Raw genomic sequence first — 19,034 nt, 5'->3', positions numbered from 1 at the left:
CAGTCAAAAAACACAAAATACATGAAACATGAAATGTTAAGTAAAGATTTCTATCTTCAAGCAGCTATTTTCAAAGAAGTTCGTCATTCTGGCATCATTTTGGGAAGGATGTCAGTGATAATTTATGCACCTCCCAAACAATTTTTGAGTATTAAAATCCTTGGACAGAAATGGGTGGGAAAAGGCTTGTAACTGATTTCTCCACTGGCTGCAATGGTTTAAGATTTATCCATGTGAAATTATCTTACAAGGAAAAGTTATTTGTCAGACACTGATTTTGGTCTTCATTTTACCAGATAATATGGTCCCTCCAATGCGTGAAGACCTCGAGTTTGATGCACAGGAGTTTAAAGCTGAGTCTTGGAGCCTTGCAGTTGATCAAGCATTTAGTAGTAAACAACAGAAGGATCTCATAAAGAGACAGGATGTGATCTATGGTGAGTAAGCTGATTTTGCAATGTAGTTGCTCGTAGACCAATCAATTTATCAAAGTTGGTTAACTTTCTGTTGTTTCATCCCAATTAAACAGTAATGGATACTACTTGGGGTTTTCAGAGTTTTATTAAAGATTATAAAATTGATCAAAACAATTTTCCCCTCGTTATTCAAATTAAGAATTCTTGGGCTACTCCACTTCAGGTCCGAAGAATTAACCAGGAATAGTTATTCGGTCTATGGGCATAATATCATTGTAATAGTTCTTTCATTATTGCATCCAATGATATTCTGCAACAAAAGCATAATTATTGCAAATATTATTCATTTGGCATATTAATCTGGCATGTTTCCAATGAGTCTTGCAAACTTCTGCTGATGGACCATAGAAAGCATACCGTTCAGTTGCATCGCAGCTCGGTTTGGGAACAGCTCTGCCCAAGACTGCAAGAAATTGCAGGGTGTTGAGAATGCAGTCCGGTCCATCACACAGTCCACACTCCCCACCATTGATTCCATCTGCCTCAGAAAAGCATAATCAAAGACTTGTCCCACCATGGCCATGCTTTCTTCACCCTGCTCCCATCGAGCAAAAGGTGCAGACACTTGAAAGCAAGCACCACCAGACTCAGGAACAGCTTCTACCACTGCGTTATCATATTTCTGAGTGGTATGATAAGCTAGCTTATTGTCCAATATATCTTTAGTTCAGTTTAGGGATACAGCAGGGAAACAGGCCCTCGGCCCACCAAGTCCGCACCTACCAGTAATCCCCGCACATTAATGCTCTCCGACACACACTAGGTTTCCTCCCCCAAGCCAATTAGTTGACAAACTTTTGGCGTGTGGAAGGAAACCTAAGATCTCATAAAAAACCTATGCGGGTCCTGGGGAGAACATACAAGGCAGCAACTCTACCACTGCGCCACCGTGTCGCCCCATAATATAATGCATTTTAATGGCGACCTGACCTAAAGGTATGCGCAAGCATTTGCTGTACGTTGTAATTGAGTCCTCAGACTTGAACATTAAGTATTTCTTCTTTATTTCCAGAGCTGATGCAGACAGAGGTGCACCACGTTCAGACCCTGGAGATAATGTCAGAGATTTATAGGAAGGGCATGAAGGAGGAGCTGCAATTAGATCATAACACCATCGATAAAATATTTCCCTCTTTGGATGAGCTCTTAGAAATCCACAAACACTTTTTCTTCTGCTTGAAAGAGAGACGCCGGGAGTCTTTCGAGGAAGATAGTGAAAAGAATTTTTTCATTAATAAGATTGGTGATATCCTTTTACAGCAGGTAAGGCTAGAATAAGTGACACAGCAATGGTCACAGAATGTCTCTTGGATCGTGGTAGATCTGGAGGGATGTCATGATTTGAAGACCTCGTTTCTGTTGCAGAAAAAAAGCTATAAGTTTTAGTTCCAACTAGTCTGTGAAACTAGAGAAGTGAACAATGAATGTGGTGCAGGTTACATAACCCTCCCAGAACAGTTGGACAATAATCTTTTTCAATATAGTTTTGGTTTAGTTTAGAGTTACAATGCAGAAACAGGCCCTGTGGCCCACCGAGTCCACGCTGACCACACTAGCGCTATCCTACACATTAGGGGCAATTTATATATTTTACCAAAGCCAATTAACCTAAAAACCTGTACGTCTTTGGAGTGTGGGAGGAAACCGGAGCACCCTGGGAAAACGCATGCGGTCACATGGGACGAACGTACAGACAGCACTCGATGTCAGGATCGAACCCGGGTCTCTGGCGCTGTAAGGCAGCAACTATGCTGCTGCATCACTGTACTGCCAAAAAAGGCTACTATAACAAAGCAAGTACTAAAGAATTCCACCCAAAAGTTAGAGTACATATTGGATCCTGATGGCATCTGGCGTTAAAGCTTAAAACGTAGTTCAGATTTAAAATCAGGGCCCATTATTTTAGTTTAGGTCCTGTAAGTTCAGGTTGGGGCAGTTTCCTGTGTCAGTACGCAAAAATGAATTGGTTGTAAATTAACTGTAAAGGTTTAAAATGAACGGCATTCGAACTTAATGATTACGACTCAAGTAAATAAGAATTAAAAATTGGTGATTTTGTATGCAGTAGGTTTGGGACGTCTATTGTCTTAAGGTTCTCATTGGGTTTATTGTGTCTTTGAGGAATCATTCCATCAAAGGCTCTTTAACTGTTTATTTCCCCTTAACTCGCTTGATAGTGACAACATTCAAAATAAGTCATTCTGTGTAAAATGCACTGTTTTCCTGATACATGTGAGGAGACATTTTGCAGGATATTATGTAAGTTAATCGTCTTTGCATTAATATCTGTGGTAAGTAACATGTCTTGATGGTTTCGTTTTAATGTATTAGACGAAACACCAACTTATTGAGCGTCTTCATGTTTAGTTTACAGATGAAAATGCGAGTAAGTTGAAGCACACATATGGAGAATTTTGCAGTCATCACAATGAGGCAGTCAGTTTCTTTAAAGAACTGCAACAACAAAATAAAAAATTTCAGAACTTTATCAGGGTAAGTATCTGTTTATTGATTTTCTCTCCAAGATGAAATATTGTGAAACCCAGATTTTTCATCACATCTTGCGTTTCTTTTTCATTTTTAGCAACAGAGCAACAACCTGCAAGTCCGACGCCTGGGTGTGCCTGAATGTATACTATTGGTTACCCAACGGATCACCAAGTACCCAGTCCTACTTGAACGATTACTGCAATACACAGAAGGTAAATTCTGAGCTGGTTGCTCGATGCTGTTTCATGAATGTGTAGGTTCCTATGTTACCTCAGTATTTGTGCCTTTATAAGAGTTATAATAAGTGTGATTATAAGTGTTGTTCGGAAGTTGAGAAAGGTGTTATTATTGCAATTTTTTTTTATTTTATTAAGAAGATTAATAATGGAATTTTAGAATAAATTATGTTAAATTACCTGTTGAGTCACCATATAATCCTGCTCACATTAGATGCAAGTGACCAATTCGGGTGGCGTCCATCAGGTGGCGCCGTGAGCAGCAGCCTCGCCAGCAGCATGTCCGCATTTTTGACTTTTATTTGGTTTTTAGTATGTCCAAATGTATGTTTTAGTTTGGGGGGGGGGGGGGGGGGGGGGGTGGCGGTGAATAGGGGGAAACCATTTTCGGTCACTTACCTCGACGGACATGCGACTTTTCTCTTTGTCGCATCTTCATCCCCCTAACAACTTGGATTGGTGCGGCCTTTCTCGGAGACCAGGCCAGAGCTTCAGCAGCAGGCGCGGCGGGACTTAAACATTGCAGAAAGGGGCGATCCCTTGCCGGGGATTGCCAGAAGAAGTGCCCCGACTGCCGGCCTGCGGACTATACCATCGTGAAGCCACAGTCTCCGGTAAAAAAGTGGCCGATTCAGGAACTCCAAGCCACGGAGTGTGTTCCGTCCGTCTCGACGCCAGAGTTTCGAGCATCCCGACGAGAGGGCTTGTATATAGCGGCAACTATGGAGAGTTCATGGCCCCGACCACGGGTGAACAAGGAGGAAGATTGACTGAGTGTTATTGCCTTCCATCACAGTGAAGAATGTTGATTCCACAGTGGTGGATGTTTATGTTAAATTTTATTGTGTATTGTGTTCTTTTTGATTGTATGGCTGCATGCTAACTCAAATATCACTTTACCCTAATTGGTGCATGTGACAAGAAATGTGAACTTGAACTTGAAATGACATTTCGCAGAAATGTAGATAGTTTGAAAGCCATAATAGTAGCAGCTCTTTGAGCTTCTGAATCAAAAGATGACTATGGCTGATCTTGGCATTGTGCAAGATCAAATCATGTCCTAATTATTATTATTTTCATTGACACTCCACATCATGAGGAAGTAATGACATTACATTGAGAATCACCTGAATGGCTTTTTTACCTGAGCAGCATTGGTGATTCCTGGCGATGGTTGGTGCTTCATGCAAGTGCCTTCTCTTCTGTGTTTGTGCTGAATGAGCTTTGTGTCACCCCCACCCCTCAACAGCCCCATACATGCCAACACACTTGTCAGCTGGTGCTCAAGTCCCATGGATGAAAATTAGTAGCCAGATCGGACTATTTGGAGTGTTGTCCTTGAAGCTCAGAAATCTCCCTTGCAAAATAAATTGCCCATTTGAAAGAACGAGGGCTCAAAAAATAGCGTTTTTATTAGACGAGCTGGTAAAGTGGGTGTCGGCATAATTTCCGAGTTGAGGGGGAGCAGTGATGAGAAGAGGAGGAGGCTTGACATGGAAAACTTTCACCCTCTATCTTATTGTTGTTTTGTATGGTTTTAGGTGGCTGGATTCAATCGACAATAGGTGCAGGAATATGCCAAGCTCTAGAAATAGTGGACACATTGCTGATCATTTTCCAATGTTCTATAGATTTAGGATCAGTTCCTGTGGATTGGAGGGTAGCTAATGTTATCCCACTTAAGAAAGGTGGGAGAGAGAAAACAGGGAATTATAGACCAGTTAGCCCGACATCGGTGGTGGGGAAGATGCTGGAGTCAATTATAAAATATGAAATAGCAGCACATTTGGATAGCAGTAACAGGATCGGTCCGAGTCAGCATGGATTTATGAAGGGGAAATCATGCTTGATTAATCTTCTGGAATTATTTGAGGATGTAACTAGGAAAATGGACAAGACAAGCCAGTGGATGTAATGTCCCACATAGGAGATTAGTGGGCAAAATTAGAGCTCATAGGGTACTGACATTGATTGAAAATTGGTTGGCAGACAGGAAGCAAAGAGTAGGGATTAACGGATCCCTTTCAGAATGGCAGGCAGTGACTAGTGGGGTACTGCAAGGCTGGGTGCTGGGACCACAGCTATTTACAATATACATTAATGATTTAGATGAAGGGATTAAAAGTAACATTAACAAATTTACAGATGACACAAAGCTGCGTGCTAGTGTGAACTGTGAGGAGGATGCTATGAGGATGCATAGTGACTTTGGCAGGTTGGGTGAATGTGCAGATGCATGGCAGATGCAGTTTAATGTGAATAAATGTGAGGTTATCCAGTTTTGTAGCAAAACAGGAAGGCAGATTATTATCTGAATGGTGTCAAGTTGGGAAAAGGAGAAGTACAATGAGATCTGGAGGTCCTTGTTCATCAGTCACTGAAAGTAAGCATGCAGGTAGAGCAGGCAGTGAAGAAAGCGAATGGCATGTTGACCTTCATAACAAGAGTAGTTGAGTATAGGAACAAAGAGGTCCTTCTGCAGTTGTACAGGGCCCGCGTGAGATCACACCTGGAGTATTGTGTGCAGTTTTGGTCTCCAAATTTAAGGAAGGACATTTTTACTATTGAGGGAGTGCAGCGTAGGTTCACGAGGTTAATTCCTGGGATGACAGGACTGTCATATGTTGATAGAATGGAGCGGCTGGGCTGTATACTCTGGAATTTGGAAGGATGAGAGGAAATTTTATTGAAATATATGATTATTAAGGGTTTAGACACGCTAGAGGCAGGAAACAAGTTCCCGATGTTGGGGAGTCCAGAACCAGGGGCCACAGTTTAAGAATAAGTGGTAAGCCATTTAGAACGGAGATGAGGAAAAACATTTTCACACAGAGGGTTGTGAATCTGTGGAATTCTCTGCCTCAGAAGGCAGTGGAGGCCAATTCTCTATATACTTTCAAGAGAGAGTTAGATAGAGTTCTTAAAGATAGCGGAGTAAGGGGATATGGCGAGAAGGCAGGAACGGGGTACTGATTGTGAATGATCAGCCATGATATTGAATGGCAGTGCTGGTTACTCCTGCTCCTATTGTCTCCCAAGAGGATGTACCTGTGTTCATTAGGTACAGCCACCGGGGTCTCCTGCACTCCACGTTTACTCCCCTTTCTCACAATCACCCACCTTCGCTCTTCCTGTATCCATGGTGTGACAACCTCACTGAAGGTCGTGTCCAAAAAAACTCTTGTTTGCCCAGATGGCCCTGAGGACATCCAGCTGCTTCTCCAGTTCCCCAACATGTTCATTCAGGAGCGGCACATGGACACAATATCTGCAGGTGTAGTTTCTAGAAGCACCAAAGTGTCCCTGACTTCCCACATCCTGCAGGAAACACACTGCAGCAACTTGCCTGCCATTTCTTCAGAGGGCAAAAATCACAAATCACAAATTTTGATTCATGGTGAGCACAGTCTCCTCATTGAGAAAGGCCATGTGTGTCCCACCACTTAACCTCTACAGCTTGCAGTGATGCATTACCCGGAGAGAGAGGGAGAGAGGCAGTGAATGTCACACAAGGTTTTTGGGTGATGTAACTGCCATGGATAGGTCGCTGGCGGTATGTACAAATCAAATGGCTTGCAGCAGTTTTTAATTTGAGTGAAGTGGGCCAGGGAAACCTGACTGTTGCTGCTTTTCATCAGCTGAGTGCACTTCTGTGGTGCACTGAGGCTATTGTTGCAGATGCTGGGAAGTAGCATTCAAAGGCATATAGTTGCCAGAGACCCAGATTTAAAGCTGACATACGTTCTCCCCATGACCAGCATGGGTTTTCTCCGAGAAGCTCCGGTTTCCTCCCGCACACCAAAGACGTACAGGTTTGTAGGTTAATTGGCTTGGTAAAATTATGAATCTTCCCTAGTGTGTGTCGAATAGTGTTAGTGTGTGGGGACCCACTGGTCGGCATGAACTCGGTGAGCCGAAGTACCTGTTTCCACGCAGTATCTCTAAACTAAACCAATACTCAACTAAACTATGAATCCAGGTTCTTGAATATTGACTGCTGACATTGCTTACTAACTATATCCATTATCTTTCTAGCATGAAGCAGCTGGTGTCTGTGATAGGTCACATTGTTCCTTCTTGCAATTTCCTTCATGAAGGCATTGGAAAATCTTGAAGCCAACTTTCACATTGTGCCATTTCCTTTAGAGTCATAAAGTCATACAGCGTGGAAACAGGCCCTTTGGCCCAACTTGCCCACACTGACCAACATGTCCCATCTACACTAGTCCCACCTGCCTGCGTTTGGCCCATATCCCTCCAGATCTGTCCTTTCCATGTACCTGTCTAATTGTTTCTTAAACATTGCAATAGTCCCAACCTCAACCAGATTCTCTGGCAACTTGTTCCATACACCCACCACCCTTTGTGTGAAAAAGTGACCCCTCAGATTCCTATTAAATCTTTCCCCCTTCAACTTAAAACTATGTCCTCTCGTTCTCGTCTCCCCTACACTGGGCAATAGATTGTGTGCATCTACCCGATCTATTGCTCTCATGATTTTATATACCTCTCCCTATAGCTCAGACCCTCGAGTCCTAGCAACCTTCCTCATAAATCTTCTCTGTACCCTTTACAACATCTTTCCTATTACATGGTATCCAGAACCGAAGACAATATTTTCAGGCCTCCCATGTCTACAAGGAGGTATGAGAACAATTGCCAACATCTGTTGCAGCTCATAAAGAATTGCAGGGTTTTTTTTTTTAAGTGTTTTCGTGTTTTGCTGGCAAGGTCAGCATTTATTCCTCGGCCCTAATGGGCCTTGAGTAGGTGGTAAGCAGTAAGCAGAAGTAAGCAGCAGCTGCTTGCTTTAATGTTTCCTTAAAAGCATTAAGTGGTTCTCGTGACATTGACTTTCCTGCTGAGCTGTGCAGCATTGAGGTGGCTGAATAATACACCACTCCGTCAATTAGTAAGCAGCAGTAAATTAACGTACAGTTTCCAGCTGAGGGAACAAGCATGGTTTATTCCAAATGTGTAGGTCGCAACTGCAGATGCTGGTTGAAACCAAAGATAGACACAAAATACTTGAGTAACTCTAGGTCCGGCAGCGTCTCTGGAGAGAAAGAATGTGTAGATGGGACATGTTGGCCAGTGTAGGCAAGTCGAGACGAAGAAGGGCCTCGACCCGAAACATCTATTCCTTTTCTTCAGAGATGCTGCCTGACCCGCTGAGTTACTCCAGCTTTTTGTGTCTATCTATGGTTTATTCCAATATGCAGTGATCGTCTTTTGGGGAGCTACCCTTACACGTCTTAGTCCTGTTGAACCAAACATTGAGAGTGAATAGAATCTGTATTCATTTAAAAATATATAAATTCTAGGGTAGATTGTTGCAGGCATGTTTGGAAAAACAACAAGATTTCAAAGTACATGGTGTACTGATCTGACGCAAAATGCGTTCCTGTGTGTTTCTCTTGCCTGGTTAGCATTCAAGCTGCAAGATGCACTGATCTTGCCAGTCTACATCACAGGGTTGATGCAGAGCACTGACAAAGATAAAGATGCAGGATTGATAATGCAGAGCCTATGGCTTTAGATCCTTTAAAATCGTTCTGGGAACAGCTTGTGGCCACCTCCTCATGGTGTGTGGGACTTGCGTAGAAGAATTTTGTGTAAATTTAGCCGAATCTGAAAGATCAATATCTCCAATTTGGCCTTTTCCAGATGGCTGAAAAGCAGCACATTTACCTCAGTCCTGGCACAAGCATAAGGCTTGGCCAAATTTAAATGGCAGGATTAATGTTCCACAGAATGGAGGTTTACCACATTTGACAGCTGCTCGATGGTCCTGAAGTGATTGAGAGCCTGTGGCAAACATAAATGGCCTTAATATCTGGTAACAGGAGCCAGATGTAAGCTGCCAGAATTTCTAAGCCCACATTTGTGATGCTGTTTAAAGCCTGCGAAAGCACCGATGCTGATTCAGTCACCATACAAATTGGATAATTCAAGTTTTATGAAGAACTCATGAATGAAATAAATTGTAGGGTCTAGCTTGGGACACAATGAGCCGATGGTCTATTTAGTTCCATACTTTGGAGACACTGGTGACTTCAAATGCTAGAATCTTGGGAAAAAACACAAAGTGCTGGAGGAACTCAGCAGGTCAGGCAGCATCTGAGGTGGGAATGAACAGGCTATGGTTTGGGTCCAGACCTATCTTCAGACTGATGGTATTTAGTTTGAGGAAGGGCCTGACCGACCTGAAATATTATCTGTCCATGTCCCTCCACAGATGCTGCCTGATCCGCTAAGTTCATTCAGCACTTTTTGATTTGGTACCGTAATTCTTTGATGAAGTAATGGATATGGTGTTCTCTACAAAAGAAAAATACCCAAACGTGGCTCGTGTCCCCACGAACTATGCGATGCATTACTGCTGGAGGACAATGTCAGGATCCATTTCTAATGAATGCCGCTAGTGATATATTGAAAAATGCCACTGGAAATGTGTTGTCGGGAGCCAAACATGATCAATGTTTGTGTATGGGAATAGATTAGTACAGTTTCATAGAGCTTCATCCATTTACATGTCATAACCAACATGGAGGTCAAGACACTTTCAATGCTGATGATGTTAAACAAGCTGACCCGTTTATGCATGCCCTTTAGAATTCATACTCCGTAAAGGGGTATACTCGAAGGGCCAAATGGCCTCCTCCTGCACCTCTTTTCTATGTAAAATGTTTCATCCATGACCTTTAGGTGTAATATCCTGTAAAGTCAAAAGGCATGAGTCAGTATGTAAAACTCAGGCATTTGTTTCCCTCCAGCTCATCAAGGAATTTTACATAAAGGAATATGCCTGACTAATAATAGACTGAAATGTTGTTGTATTGTTATTCCCAGAGGGGACGGAGGAGAATGAGGATGTGACCAGATCTCTTGCCATGATAAAGGACATCATAGTGTCAGTGGATACGAATGTCAACAAATATGAGAAGGTCCAAAAACTGCAGGACATCTTAAACAAGTTTGAAAACAAAACGTACGCCAAGTTGAAGAATGGTCGTGCGTTTAGAAAGCAAGACCTGAGCGGCCGAGACAGAGAACTGCAGCACGAGGGATCAATGTACTGGAAAACAGCCACAGGACGGTTGAAAGGTAAAGTCGCAGCGATTCACAGCTCGTAAATTGTGTTTTCATCATTTAAATTAAGACTATTATGCACAAATATGTGGAGGTATAAATCATTTATTTAACTATATAACCATATAACAAGTACAGTATGGAAACAGGCCATCTCGGCCCTACAATTCCGTGCCGAACACTTATTTTCCCCTAGTCCCATCTACCTGCACTCAACCATAACTCTCCATTCCTTTCCCGTCCATATAACTATCCAATTTATTTTTAAATGATAACATCGAACCTGCCTCCACCACTTCCACTGGAAGCTCATTCCACACTGTTACCACTCTCTGAGTAAAGAAGTTCCCCCTCATGTTACCCCTAAACTTCTGTCCCTTAATTCTGAAGTCATGTCCTCTTGTTGAATCTTCCCTACTCTCAATGGGAAAAGCTGATCCACATCAACTCTGTCTATCCCTCTCATCATTTTACTGCTCCAACATCTGGAAAGATGAATGGAACCAGCTCAACACACGAGCCCACGACTGGATGGAGAGAGGAATCACTCCGACTGAATGCCTCGCCAGCGGGCACGACCTCCCATGGCCAACCTGGAAGACCCTCAACAGATTACGAGTGGAGCAGGGGAGGTGCAAAGCACTTATGAAAGCATGGAACTACCAGGCAGAAGACACATGCAGCTGTGGAGCAGTACAGACAATGTCCCACCTACTGGAGTGTGACAACGCCCCCCAGTGCAGCCCCCAGGACCTGGCTGAACCGACCCGACCAGCTGTGACCTGCGCCAGATACTGGCAGAACGACATCTGAGATTGCAACGGACTCGAAGAAGAAGATCATTTTAAAGACCTCTATCAAGTCCCCCCTTAACCTTCTGCGCTCCAAAGAACAAAGACCTAACTTATTCAACCTTTCTCTGCGACTTAGTTGCTGAAACCCAGGCAACATTCTAGTACATCTCCTCAGTACTCTCTCTATTTTGTTGACATCCTTCCTATAATTGGGCGACCAAATTTACCGGTAGTTTAGTTCAATTTAGTTTACTTTATTGCCACTTATACCGAGGTACAGTGAAAAGCTTTTGTTGCGTGCTATTTAGTCAGTGGAAAGACGATACATAATTACAATCGAGCCATTCGCAGTGTAGAGATTTAAAAGAGTGGAGCGATTATAATGCGTTATTGCAGATCCACGTCTATGACTAGCACACAAAGAGTCGACTGGGTTGGGCGCCATCTTAGATCTTGGATACCATGCAGTTAATAACGATCAACATCAGTTTTGGTCGACATGTCTCAGACAACGTCTGTGGTATTCTATCCACCAATAGACCAATATTCTAATAGACAATAGGTGCAGGAGTAGGCCATTCGAGCCAGCACCACCATTCACTGTGATCATGGCTGATCATTCACAATAAGTACCCTGTTCCTGCCTTCTCACCATATCATATATAACCATATAACCATATAACAATTACACCACGGAAACAGGCCATCTCGACCCTTCTAGTCCGTGCCGAACACGTATTCTCCCCTAGTCCCATATACCTGCGCTCAGACCATAACCCTCCATTCCTTTCTCGTCCATATAACTATCCAATTTATTTTTAAATGATAAAAATGAACCTGCCTCCACCACCTTCACTGGAAGCTCATTCCACACAGCTACCACTCTCTGAGTAAAGAAGTTCCCCCTCATGTTACCCCTAAACTTCTGTCCCTTAATTCTCAAGTCATGTCCCCTTGTTTGATTCTTCCCTCCTCTCAGTGGGAAAAGCTTATCCACGTCAACTCTGTCTATCCCTCTCATCATTTTAATGACCTCTATCAAGTCCCCCCGTAACCTTCTGCGCTCCAAAGAATAAAGCCCTAACTTGTTCAACCTTTCTCTGTAACTTAGTTGCTGAAACCCAGGCAACATTCTTGTAAATCTCCTCTGTACTCTCTCTATTTTGTTGACATCCTTCCTATAATTAGGCGACCAAAATTGTACCCCATAATCCAGAATTGGCCTCACCAATGCCTTGTACAATTTTAACATTACATCCCAACTTCTATACTCAATGCTCTGATTTATAAAGGCCAGCACACCAAAAGCTTTCTTTACCACCCTATCTACATGAGATTCCACTTTCAGGGAACTGTGCACAGTTATTCCCAGATCCCTCTGTTCACCTGCATTCTTCAATTCCTTACCATTTACCATGTACGTCCTATTTTGATTTGTCCTGCCAAGATGTGGCACCTCACACTTATCAGCATTAAACTCCATCTGCCATCTTTCAGTCCACTCTTCCAACTGGCATAAATCTCTCTGTAGACTTTGAAAATCTACTTCATTATCCACAACCCCTCCTATCTTAGTATCATCTGCATACTTACTAATCCAATTTACCACACCATCATCCAGATCATTGATGTACATGACAAACAACAGTGGACCCAACACAGATCCCTGTGGCACCCCACTAGTCACTGGCCTCCAACCTGACAAACAACCATCCACCATTACTCTCTGGCATCTCCCATTCAGCCACTGTTGAATCCATCTTGCTACTCCACCATTAATACCCAACCATTGAACCTTCTTAACCAACCTTCCATGAGGAACCTTGTCAAAGGCCTTACTGAAGTCCATATATACAACATCCACTGCTTTACCCTCATCAATTTCCCGAGTAACCTCTTCAAAAAATTCAAGAAGATTCGTCAAACATGACCTTCCAGACACAAATCCATGTTGACTGTTCCTAATCAGACCCTGTTTATCCAGATGCTTATATATATTATCTCTAAGGACCCTTTCCATTAATTTGCCCACCACTGACGTCAAACTAACAGATCTATAATTGCTAGGTTTACTCTTGGACCCCTTTTTAAACAATTGAACAACATGCGCAGTACGCCAATCCTCCGGCACTATTCCCATTTCTAATGACATTTGAAATATTTCTGTCATAGCCCCTGCTATTTCTACACTAACTTCCCTCAATGTCCTAGGGAATATCCTGTCCGGACCTGGAGACTTATCCACTTTTATATTTCTCAAACGTGCCAGTACTTCCTCTTCTTTGAATCTCATAGTTTCCATAGCTGCTCTACTTGTTTCCCTTACCTCACATAATGCAATATCCTTCTCCTTGGTGAATACCGAAGTAAAGAAATTGTTCAATATCTCCCCCATCTCTTTTGGCTCTGCAGATAGCTGTCCACTCTGACTCTCTAATGGACCAATTTTATCCCTCGTTATCCTTTTGCTATTAATATAGCTGTAGAAACCCTTTGGATTTACTTTCACCTTACTTGCCAAATCAACCTCATATCTTCTTTTAGCTTTTCTAATTTCTTTCTTGAGATTCTTTTTACATTCTTTATACTCCTCAAGCACCTCATTTACTCCATGCTGCCTATAATTATTGTAGATCTCCCTTTTTTTCTGAACCAAGTGTCCAATTTCCCTTGAAAACCATGGCTCTTTCCTATTTTTACTATTTCCTTTCAACCGAACAGGGACATAAAGATTCTGTACTCTTAAAATTTCACCTTCAAAAGTACTCCATTTCTCTTCCACATTTCCCATAAAACAAAATGTCCCAATTTACTCCTTTTAATATCCCTGACTCCGCTATCTTTAAGAGCTCTACATAACTCTCGTTTGGAAGCATCCAGAGAATTGGCCTCCACTGCCTTCTGAGGCAGAGAATTCCACAGATTCACAACTCTCTGGGTGAAATTTTTTTTTTCCTCATCTCTGTTCTAAATGGTTACCCCTTATTCTTAAATTGTGGCTCCTGGTTCTGGACCCCCCCAACATCAGGAACATGTTTCCTGCCTCTAGCGTGTCCAACCCCTTAATAATCTTATATGTTTCAATAAGATCACCTCTCATCCTTCTAAATTCCAGAGTATACAAGCCCAGCCGCTCCATTCTATCAACATGTGACAGTCCCGCCATCCCGGGAATTAACCTTGCGAACCTACGCTGCACTCCCTCAATAGCAAGAATGTCCTTTCTCAAATTTGGAGACCAAAACTACACACAATATTCTAAGTGTGATCTCACTAGGACCCTGTACGACTGCAGAAGGACCTCTTTGCTCCTATACTCAACTCCTCTTGTTATGAAGGCCAATATGCCATTAGCTTTCTTCACTGCCTGCTGTACCTGCATGCTTACTTTCAGTGACTGATGAACAATTACCCCCAGATCTTGTTGTACTTCCCCCTTTTCCAACTTGACACGATTCAGATAATAATCTGCCTTCCTGTTTTTGCCACCAAAGTGGATAACCTCACGTTTATCCACATTAAACTGCATCTGCCATGCATCTGCCCACTCACCCAACCTATCCAAGTCACCCTCCTACAAACTTGGTTGGCAATCCATCTTGCAAAGACCCTTTGTGTATCCGACCCTATACACCACACATGATTCTGCTTTCAACCAATGTTCACTAACGATGAAAGACCTGAGGATCATTTCACACACAAGCTGCTTAATATCAATAAAGAGAGTGAGATTATTGCATAAATAATGAGAGTTGGCAAAGCATGCATGTTTTAAGTGATGTCACCTTGTTTTGCAGATATCACTGCTCTGCTCCTGACAGATGTGCTGATTTTCCTGCAGGACAAAGACCAAAAGTATACTTTTGCCGCTGTGGTAAGTTCACCTTGGTTTATCTTGACCAATACAAGATTGTTTTATCATTGGAGATTGGAAAGAGTGGCAGAATATCTATCTTTCCTTTTTATGCAGTTCAGTACTTAAAAGTTCCTTCTGGGCATAATGTCATTGTAAAATATAATATGCTTAGGAAGTTTAGCATGCCCCCAACAACCTTCACAGATGCACCTCAGAAAGCCTTTTATCGGGACGTATCACAGCGTGGTTTGGGAACAGCTCCATCCAAGACCACAAGATATTGCAGAGAAATTGTTGACTCAGCCCAGACCAACACACAAACCAACCTCCCTTCCATTGACTTCACGCTACCTCAGCAAGGGTGCCAGCATAATCAAAAACGAGCCTCACTCCTCTCTCATCTCCCCTCTCCCATCAGGCAAGAGGTACAGAAGTGTGAAAGCACACAGGGACAGTTTCTTCCCAGCTGTCATCAGGCACTGAACCATCCTCTCAACAACTAAAGACTGGTCCTGAGCTACTATTCATCCCATTGGAAACCCTCAGACTACCTTTAATTGGACTTTATCCTGCATTATACATAATTCCCTTTATCCTGTATCAGTACACTGTAGACTGCTCAATTGTAATCATGTATAATCGTTACTTCTGACTGGATGGCACGCAACCAAAAACTTTTCACAGTGCCTCAGTACACGTGACAATAGACTAAAGTGCTAAATTCTGTGGTACTTGATACAGTTAATTGTCCTCTCCCTGTGTGATACATCATGTATTAATGTCATTTGCAGGACATAGTGACATCAGCATATGGGATATGAGCACTAAGTTAGGGGAATTCCTTGCGGTTAGAGTAGAATAAGACATGTACTCTTATTCGAAGCTCCTACTTCCCCTAACTGTTATTATAAGTAGAACCACAAGCAGTCTAGCTGTAACCATGACCGACTTGGGATAGACTGCAGAGTCCGCAACTGCCTTCCTGCATTGACTGCATGGAAATCTGCTTGGACAGCTTAACCTTTTTGGCTGAAGCCTTGTGTCTCTGCTATGACCTAAAAGTGAGGTCAATGGAACAGAGATGACACCGGCTCCATTTACTGTATGCACCAAAGCTGCGCTCATGGCTACAGATTTAGCAAGAAATAGTCTTTGGATCATGAAAAGGTGAGGGCAATTGGCAGGATCATGCTAAAGATTTGGTCTGAAGATTGACGCAAAATGCTGGAGTAACTCAACAGGACAAACAGCGTCTGAGAGTCTGTGTAATTAGCTCGTTCTAAGCACCAGTTTAGTTTCAGTCAAAAATCACTGAGTCGAGCACTTGCGTAACTAATCTTCATTTTGACAAAACACAATTACAGTTCCCACTACTATACCTAACCACCGTGGGCTCGATCCTCGTATCTGCCTGACCAAGCCCTCTTTAGCCTCGCTCAAACAGAGACGCTCCAGAAGGTCACGCGGTCATAAGCGTTCTCCCAGACGATTGACACAGGACCTCGTGGGAGCGGTCTTTTATAGGTCCCCGAACCTTGAGGGGACCTTTATCTACATGGTGGTGATCTCTTTACAGTCCAATAACAGATATTGATTAACCCAGTACATGATAGACATTTTCCCAACCCAATAATACAGTAACTAATACAATGTATTCAAACGGAGGTTCTGAAAGGAAACAAACATCGCAACATGTGCCTTAATATTCAAGAAACCCAGACAAGACTCAATACTTAATCCAATCATCATCTAGCAAAGTAAAGATTTGCAGCAATATGTACAATGTGTATGTCTGGTTTGCATTCATCCAATCCATTCCATGCAATTTGCACCTAATTGTCAGGATCTGCAGATGTTTCATTCTCTTCCTGCAGCTCTTATCTAAGCTCTAGACAAACTGGCACCATTCTGCAGCTTGTCCTATTTCTGCAGAAGGTACATTTAAATTGACCAAATGGCCTTGCAGCCCAGAAGCCTTTACTCAATTGTAGTGTCCTGGCCTATCCAATTTGGCCAGAATTAACATCTGAAGAAGGGTCTTGACCCGAAACATCACCCATTTCTTCTCGCTAGAGATGCTGCTTGTCCAGCATTTTGTGTCTATCTTCGATGTAAACCAGCATCTGCCAGTTCCTTCCTACGCAAAGGGTTGGTCTAATTGTTCAAGGGAGAACAAATGAGACCAAACCTTAAGTAAAATCCTGTCACTGGCCCTTTCTTGTTCATCATCCATGGGCTGTTTTATGCAAAATCCATAGCCATATGCTCAGCTTCTATATATACACTAACATAAGCCAGTGTCACCTCTGCTCCATTGACCTCACTATTACGATGCTGGTGTGACTCTACGGTATATGAAGTCACAACTTTCTTTTGGAGATTATTTGGAGACTATAGTTTAATAGTAAGATTAAACGAGAACTTACCAGTTTGAAGTTTGATCTGTATTTTATGAGGAGTTACGATGAGGGATTTCGTGAAGAAGCCCGCTTCCACGCATGCGTGTCATACTTCAAAGCAGCGGTGTGAGGTCACAGGAACCTATAATGATCTAACATAGTAAGATTACCAAAGAGATACCAGTTTTTGATATGATCATAAGAGGGTGGGAGCGGAGGGCACGAAATCCCTCATCGTAACTCCTCATAAAATACAGATCAAACTTCAAACTGGTAAGTTCTCGTTTAATCTTACTATTTTACTTCGGAGTCACGTGAGTGACTTCGTGAAGATTTCAAAGCTCTGTGACCTCATGCCGTGGAACGAGTCCATGCTTCACAACTGCCTTGGGTATTGGGAGAGAGCATCATTAGTAATTTTAAAACACAATTATACAAAGAGTTGTGTGGTATAACGAAAAAATATATATAACATTTTTTAAAATTTGAGAATCATAGCCCTGTAACCTTTCGGGCAAATTATTTTGTTGAACATAAAATGTTTTCTTAATACAATGATGGCTCCAAAAAATAACTGGTTTATTATAAAACCTGTGGAAAACCCTTTTTTAATGACCATCCTGCCATTCTGAGGATTTGGTCTGTGGGTACCTGTACAATTTTTGCTGCGGATGTTGCTGCAGCCCTGGTGGAATGAGAGTTAAAACATTAGTGTCTATTTCTGCCATTTTTAGGACCTATTTGAGCCACCTTGATATAGTTTGAGTCATGACCCTTTCATGCGGTTTCTTGTAAGAGATAAACAACTCCATTCTCTGACCTCGAATGTTCTTAGTATATTCTATGTATTGTTAGATGTGTCTTGCTATACAGTCGTTTGCCATATGGGTGTACCATAAATTCAAACACTTGACCCGAGGAACCCGATCTGTTTTCTTTTATTAAATCCTGTATGACAACACCAGTTTCTCGGTGAGATGATCAGGGAGTCCAGGCTCAGTTTGCTTAATGGCTGGACTTGTTGTGCGGTAAATAACACCATGAGCATAACCATCTTCCTGGACTGTTACTGAAGTGACAACGCTGTTATGAGCTACAAGCTCCTCAGCATGTTGAGAAACGACACCCACGTCCCAGATTTCGGAGTACCTGGTTTTCTTACCAGGGGTGCGTTTCCACCGCGTGCCGCTCCGTTCCTTGTGATAGGTAATTGGAGAGTGCACTTGTGGCACTATTGAAGGCACTGTAGCTCCATCGATTATCCTAATGGAGGCTTGTAAAAATTCCAATACGGCCAGAATGTTCTTGGCCTTTTGGTCGAGATTGTTGTCCAAGCAGTATATGCCCCATTTCTTGATGTGTCCAAGGTACTGCTTCCGTGTTGACAGTCTTAGTGCAGATGAGATGAGATTCATCGTCCTGTCTGACAGTGTAGTGGGTCTGTTAGACTCTACAAATCAATAAATCCATAGTGTTATGGCATGGATGACTGCCTCCAGTCACTGGATAAATCAATAATTTTTTGGCAATGTTCATAGGGAACATGGTTCTAACACCATCCCCTGTAAGACTGAAATACCATGATTGAGAAGGTCAGTCGGGTACTCTGAAAATTCCAGATGCCGAGTGTGGTTGAATTATCCCTAGTACCCCAATGATGGGTCCGAACGGTGGAAAACCTCACCCTATGG

The 19,034-nt window shown here is 42.5% G+C and overlaps 1 protein-coding gene across 3 annotated transcripts in view; it reads left to right on the top strand.

Moving 5' to 3' along the window:
- The window catches only part of arhgef28a (Rho guanine nucleotide exchange factor (GEF) 28a), a 259,871-nt gene that overhangs the window by 136,939 nt on the left and 103,898 nt on the right, over nt 1-19,034 (top strand). For all 3 annotated transcript variants that reach the window (XM_055632136.1, XM_055632137.1, XM_055632138.1), the window contains 6 exons: nt 297-437; nt 1,489-1,739; nt 2,844-2,969; nt 3,061-3,178; nt 10,055-10,309; nt 14,886-14,962. In XM_055632136.1, the coding sequence (XP_055488111.1) occupies nt 297-437; nt 1,489-1,739; nt 2,844-2,969; nt 3,061-3,178; nt 10,055-10,309; nt 14,886-14,962 (968 nt within the window). The remainder of the gene's footprint in view (nt 1-296; nt 438-1,488; nt 1,740-2,843; nt 2,970-3,060; nt 3,179-10,054; nt 10,310-14,885; nt 14,963-19,034) is intronic.

Source organism: Leucoraja erinacea, chromosome 3 (genome assembly GCF_028641065.1).
Source record: "Leucoraja erinacea ecotype New England chromosome 3, Leri_hhj_1, whole genome shotgun sequence".
Taxonomy (NCBI): domain Eukaryota; kingdom Metazoa; phylum Chordata; class Chondrichthyes; order Rajiformes; family Rajidae; genus Leucoraja; species Leucoraja erinaceus.
Note: the sequence above shows the minus strand (reverse complement) of the source record. Positions and strands in the feature narration are given on the sequence as shown.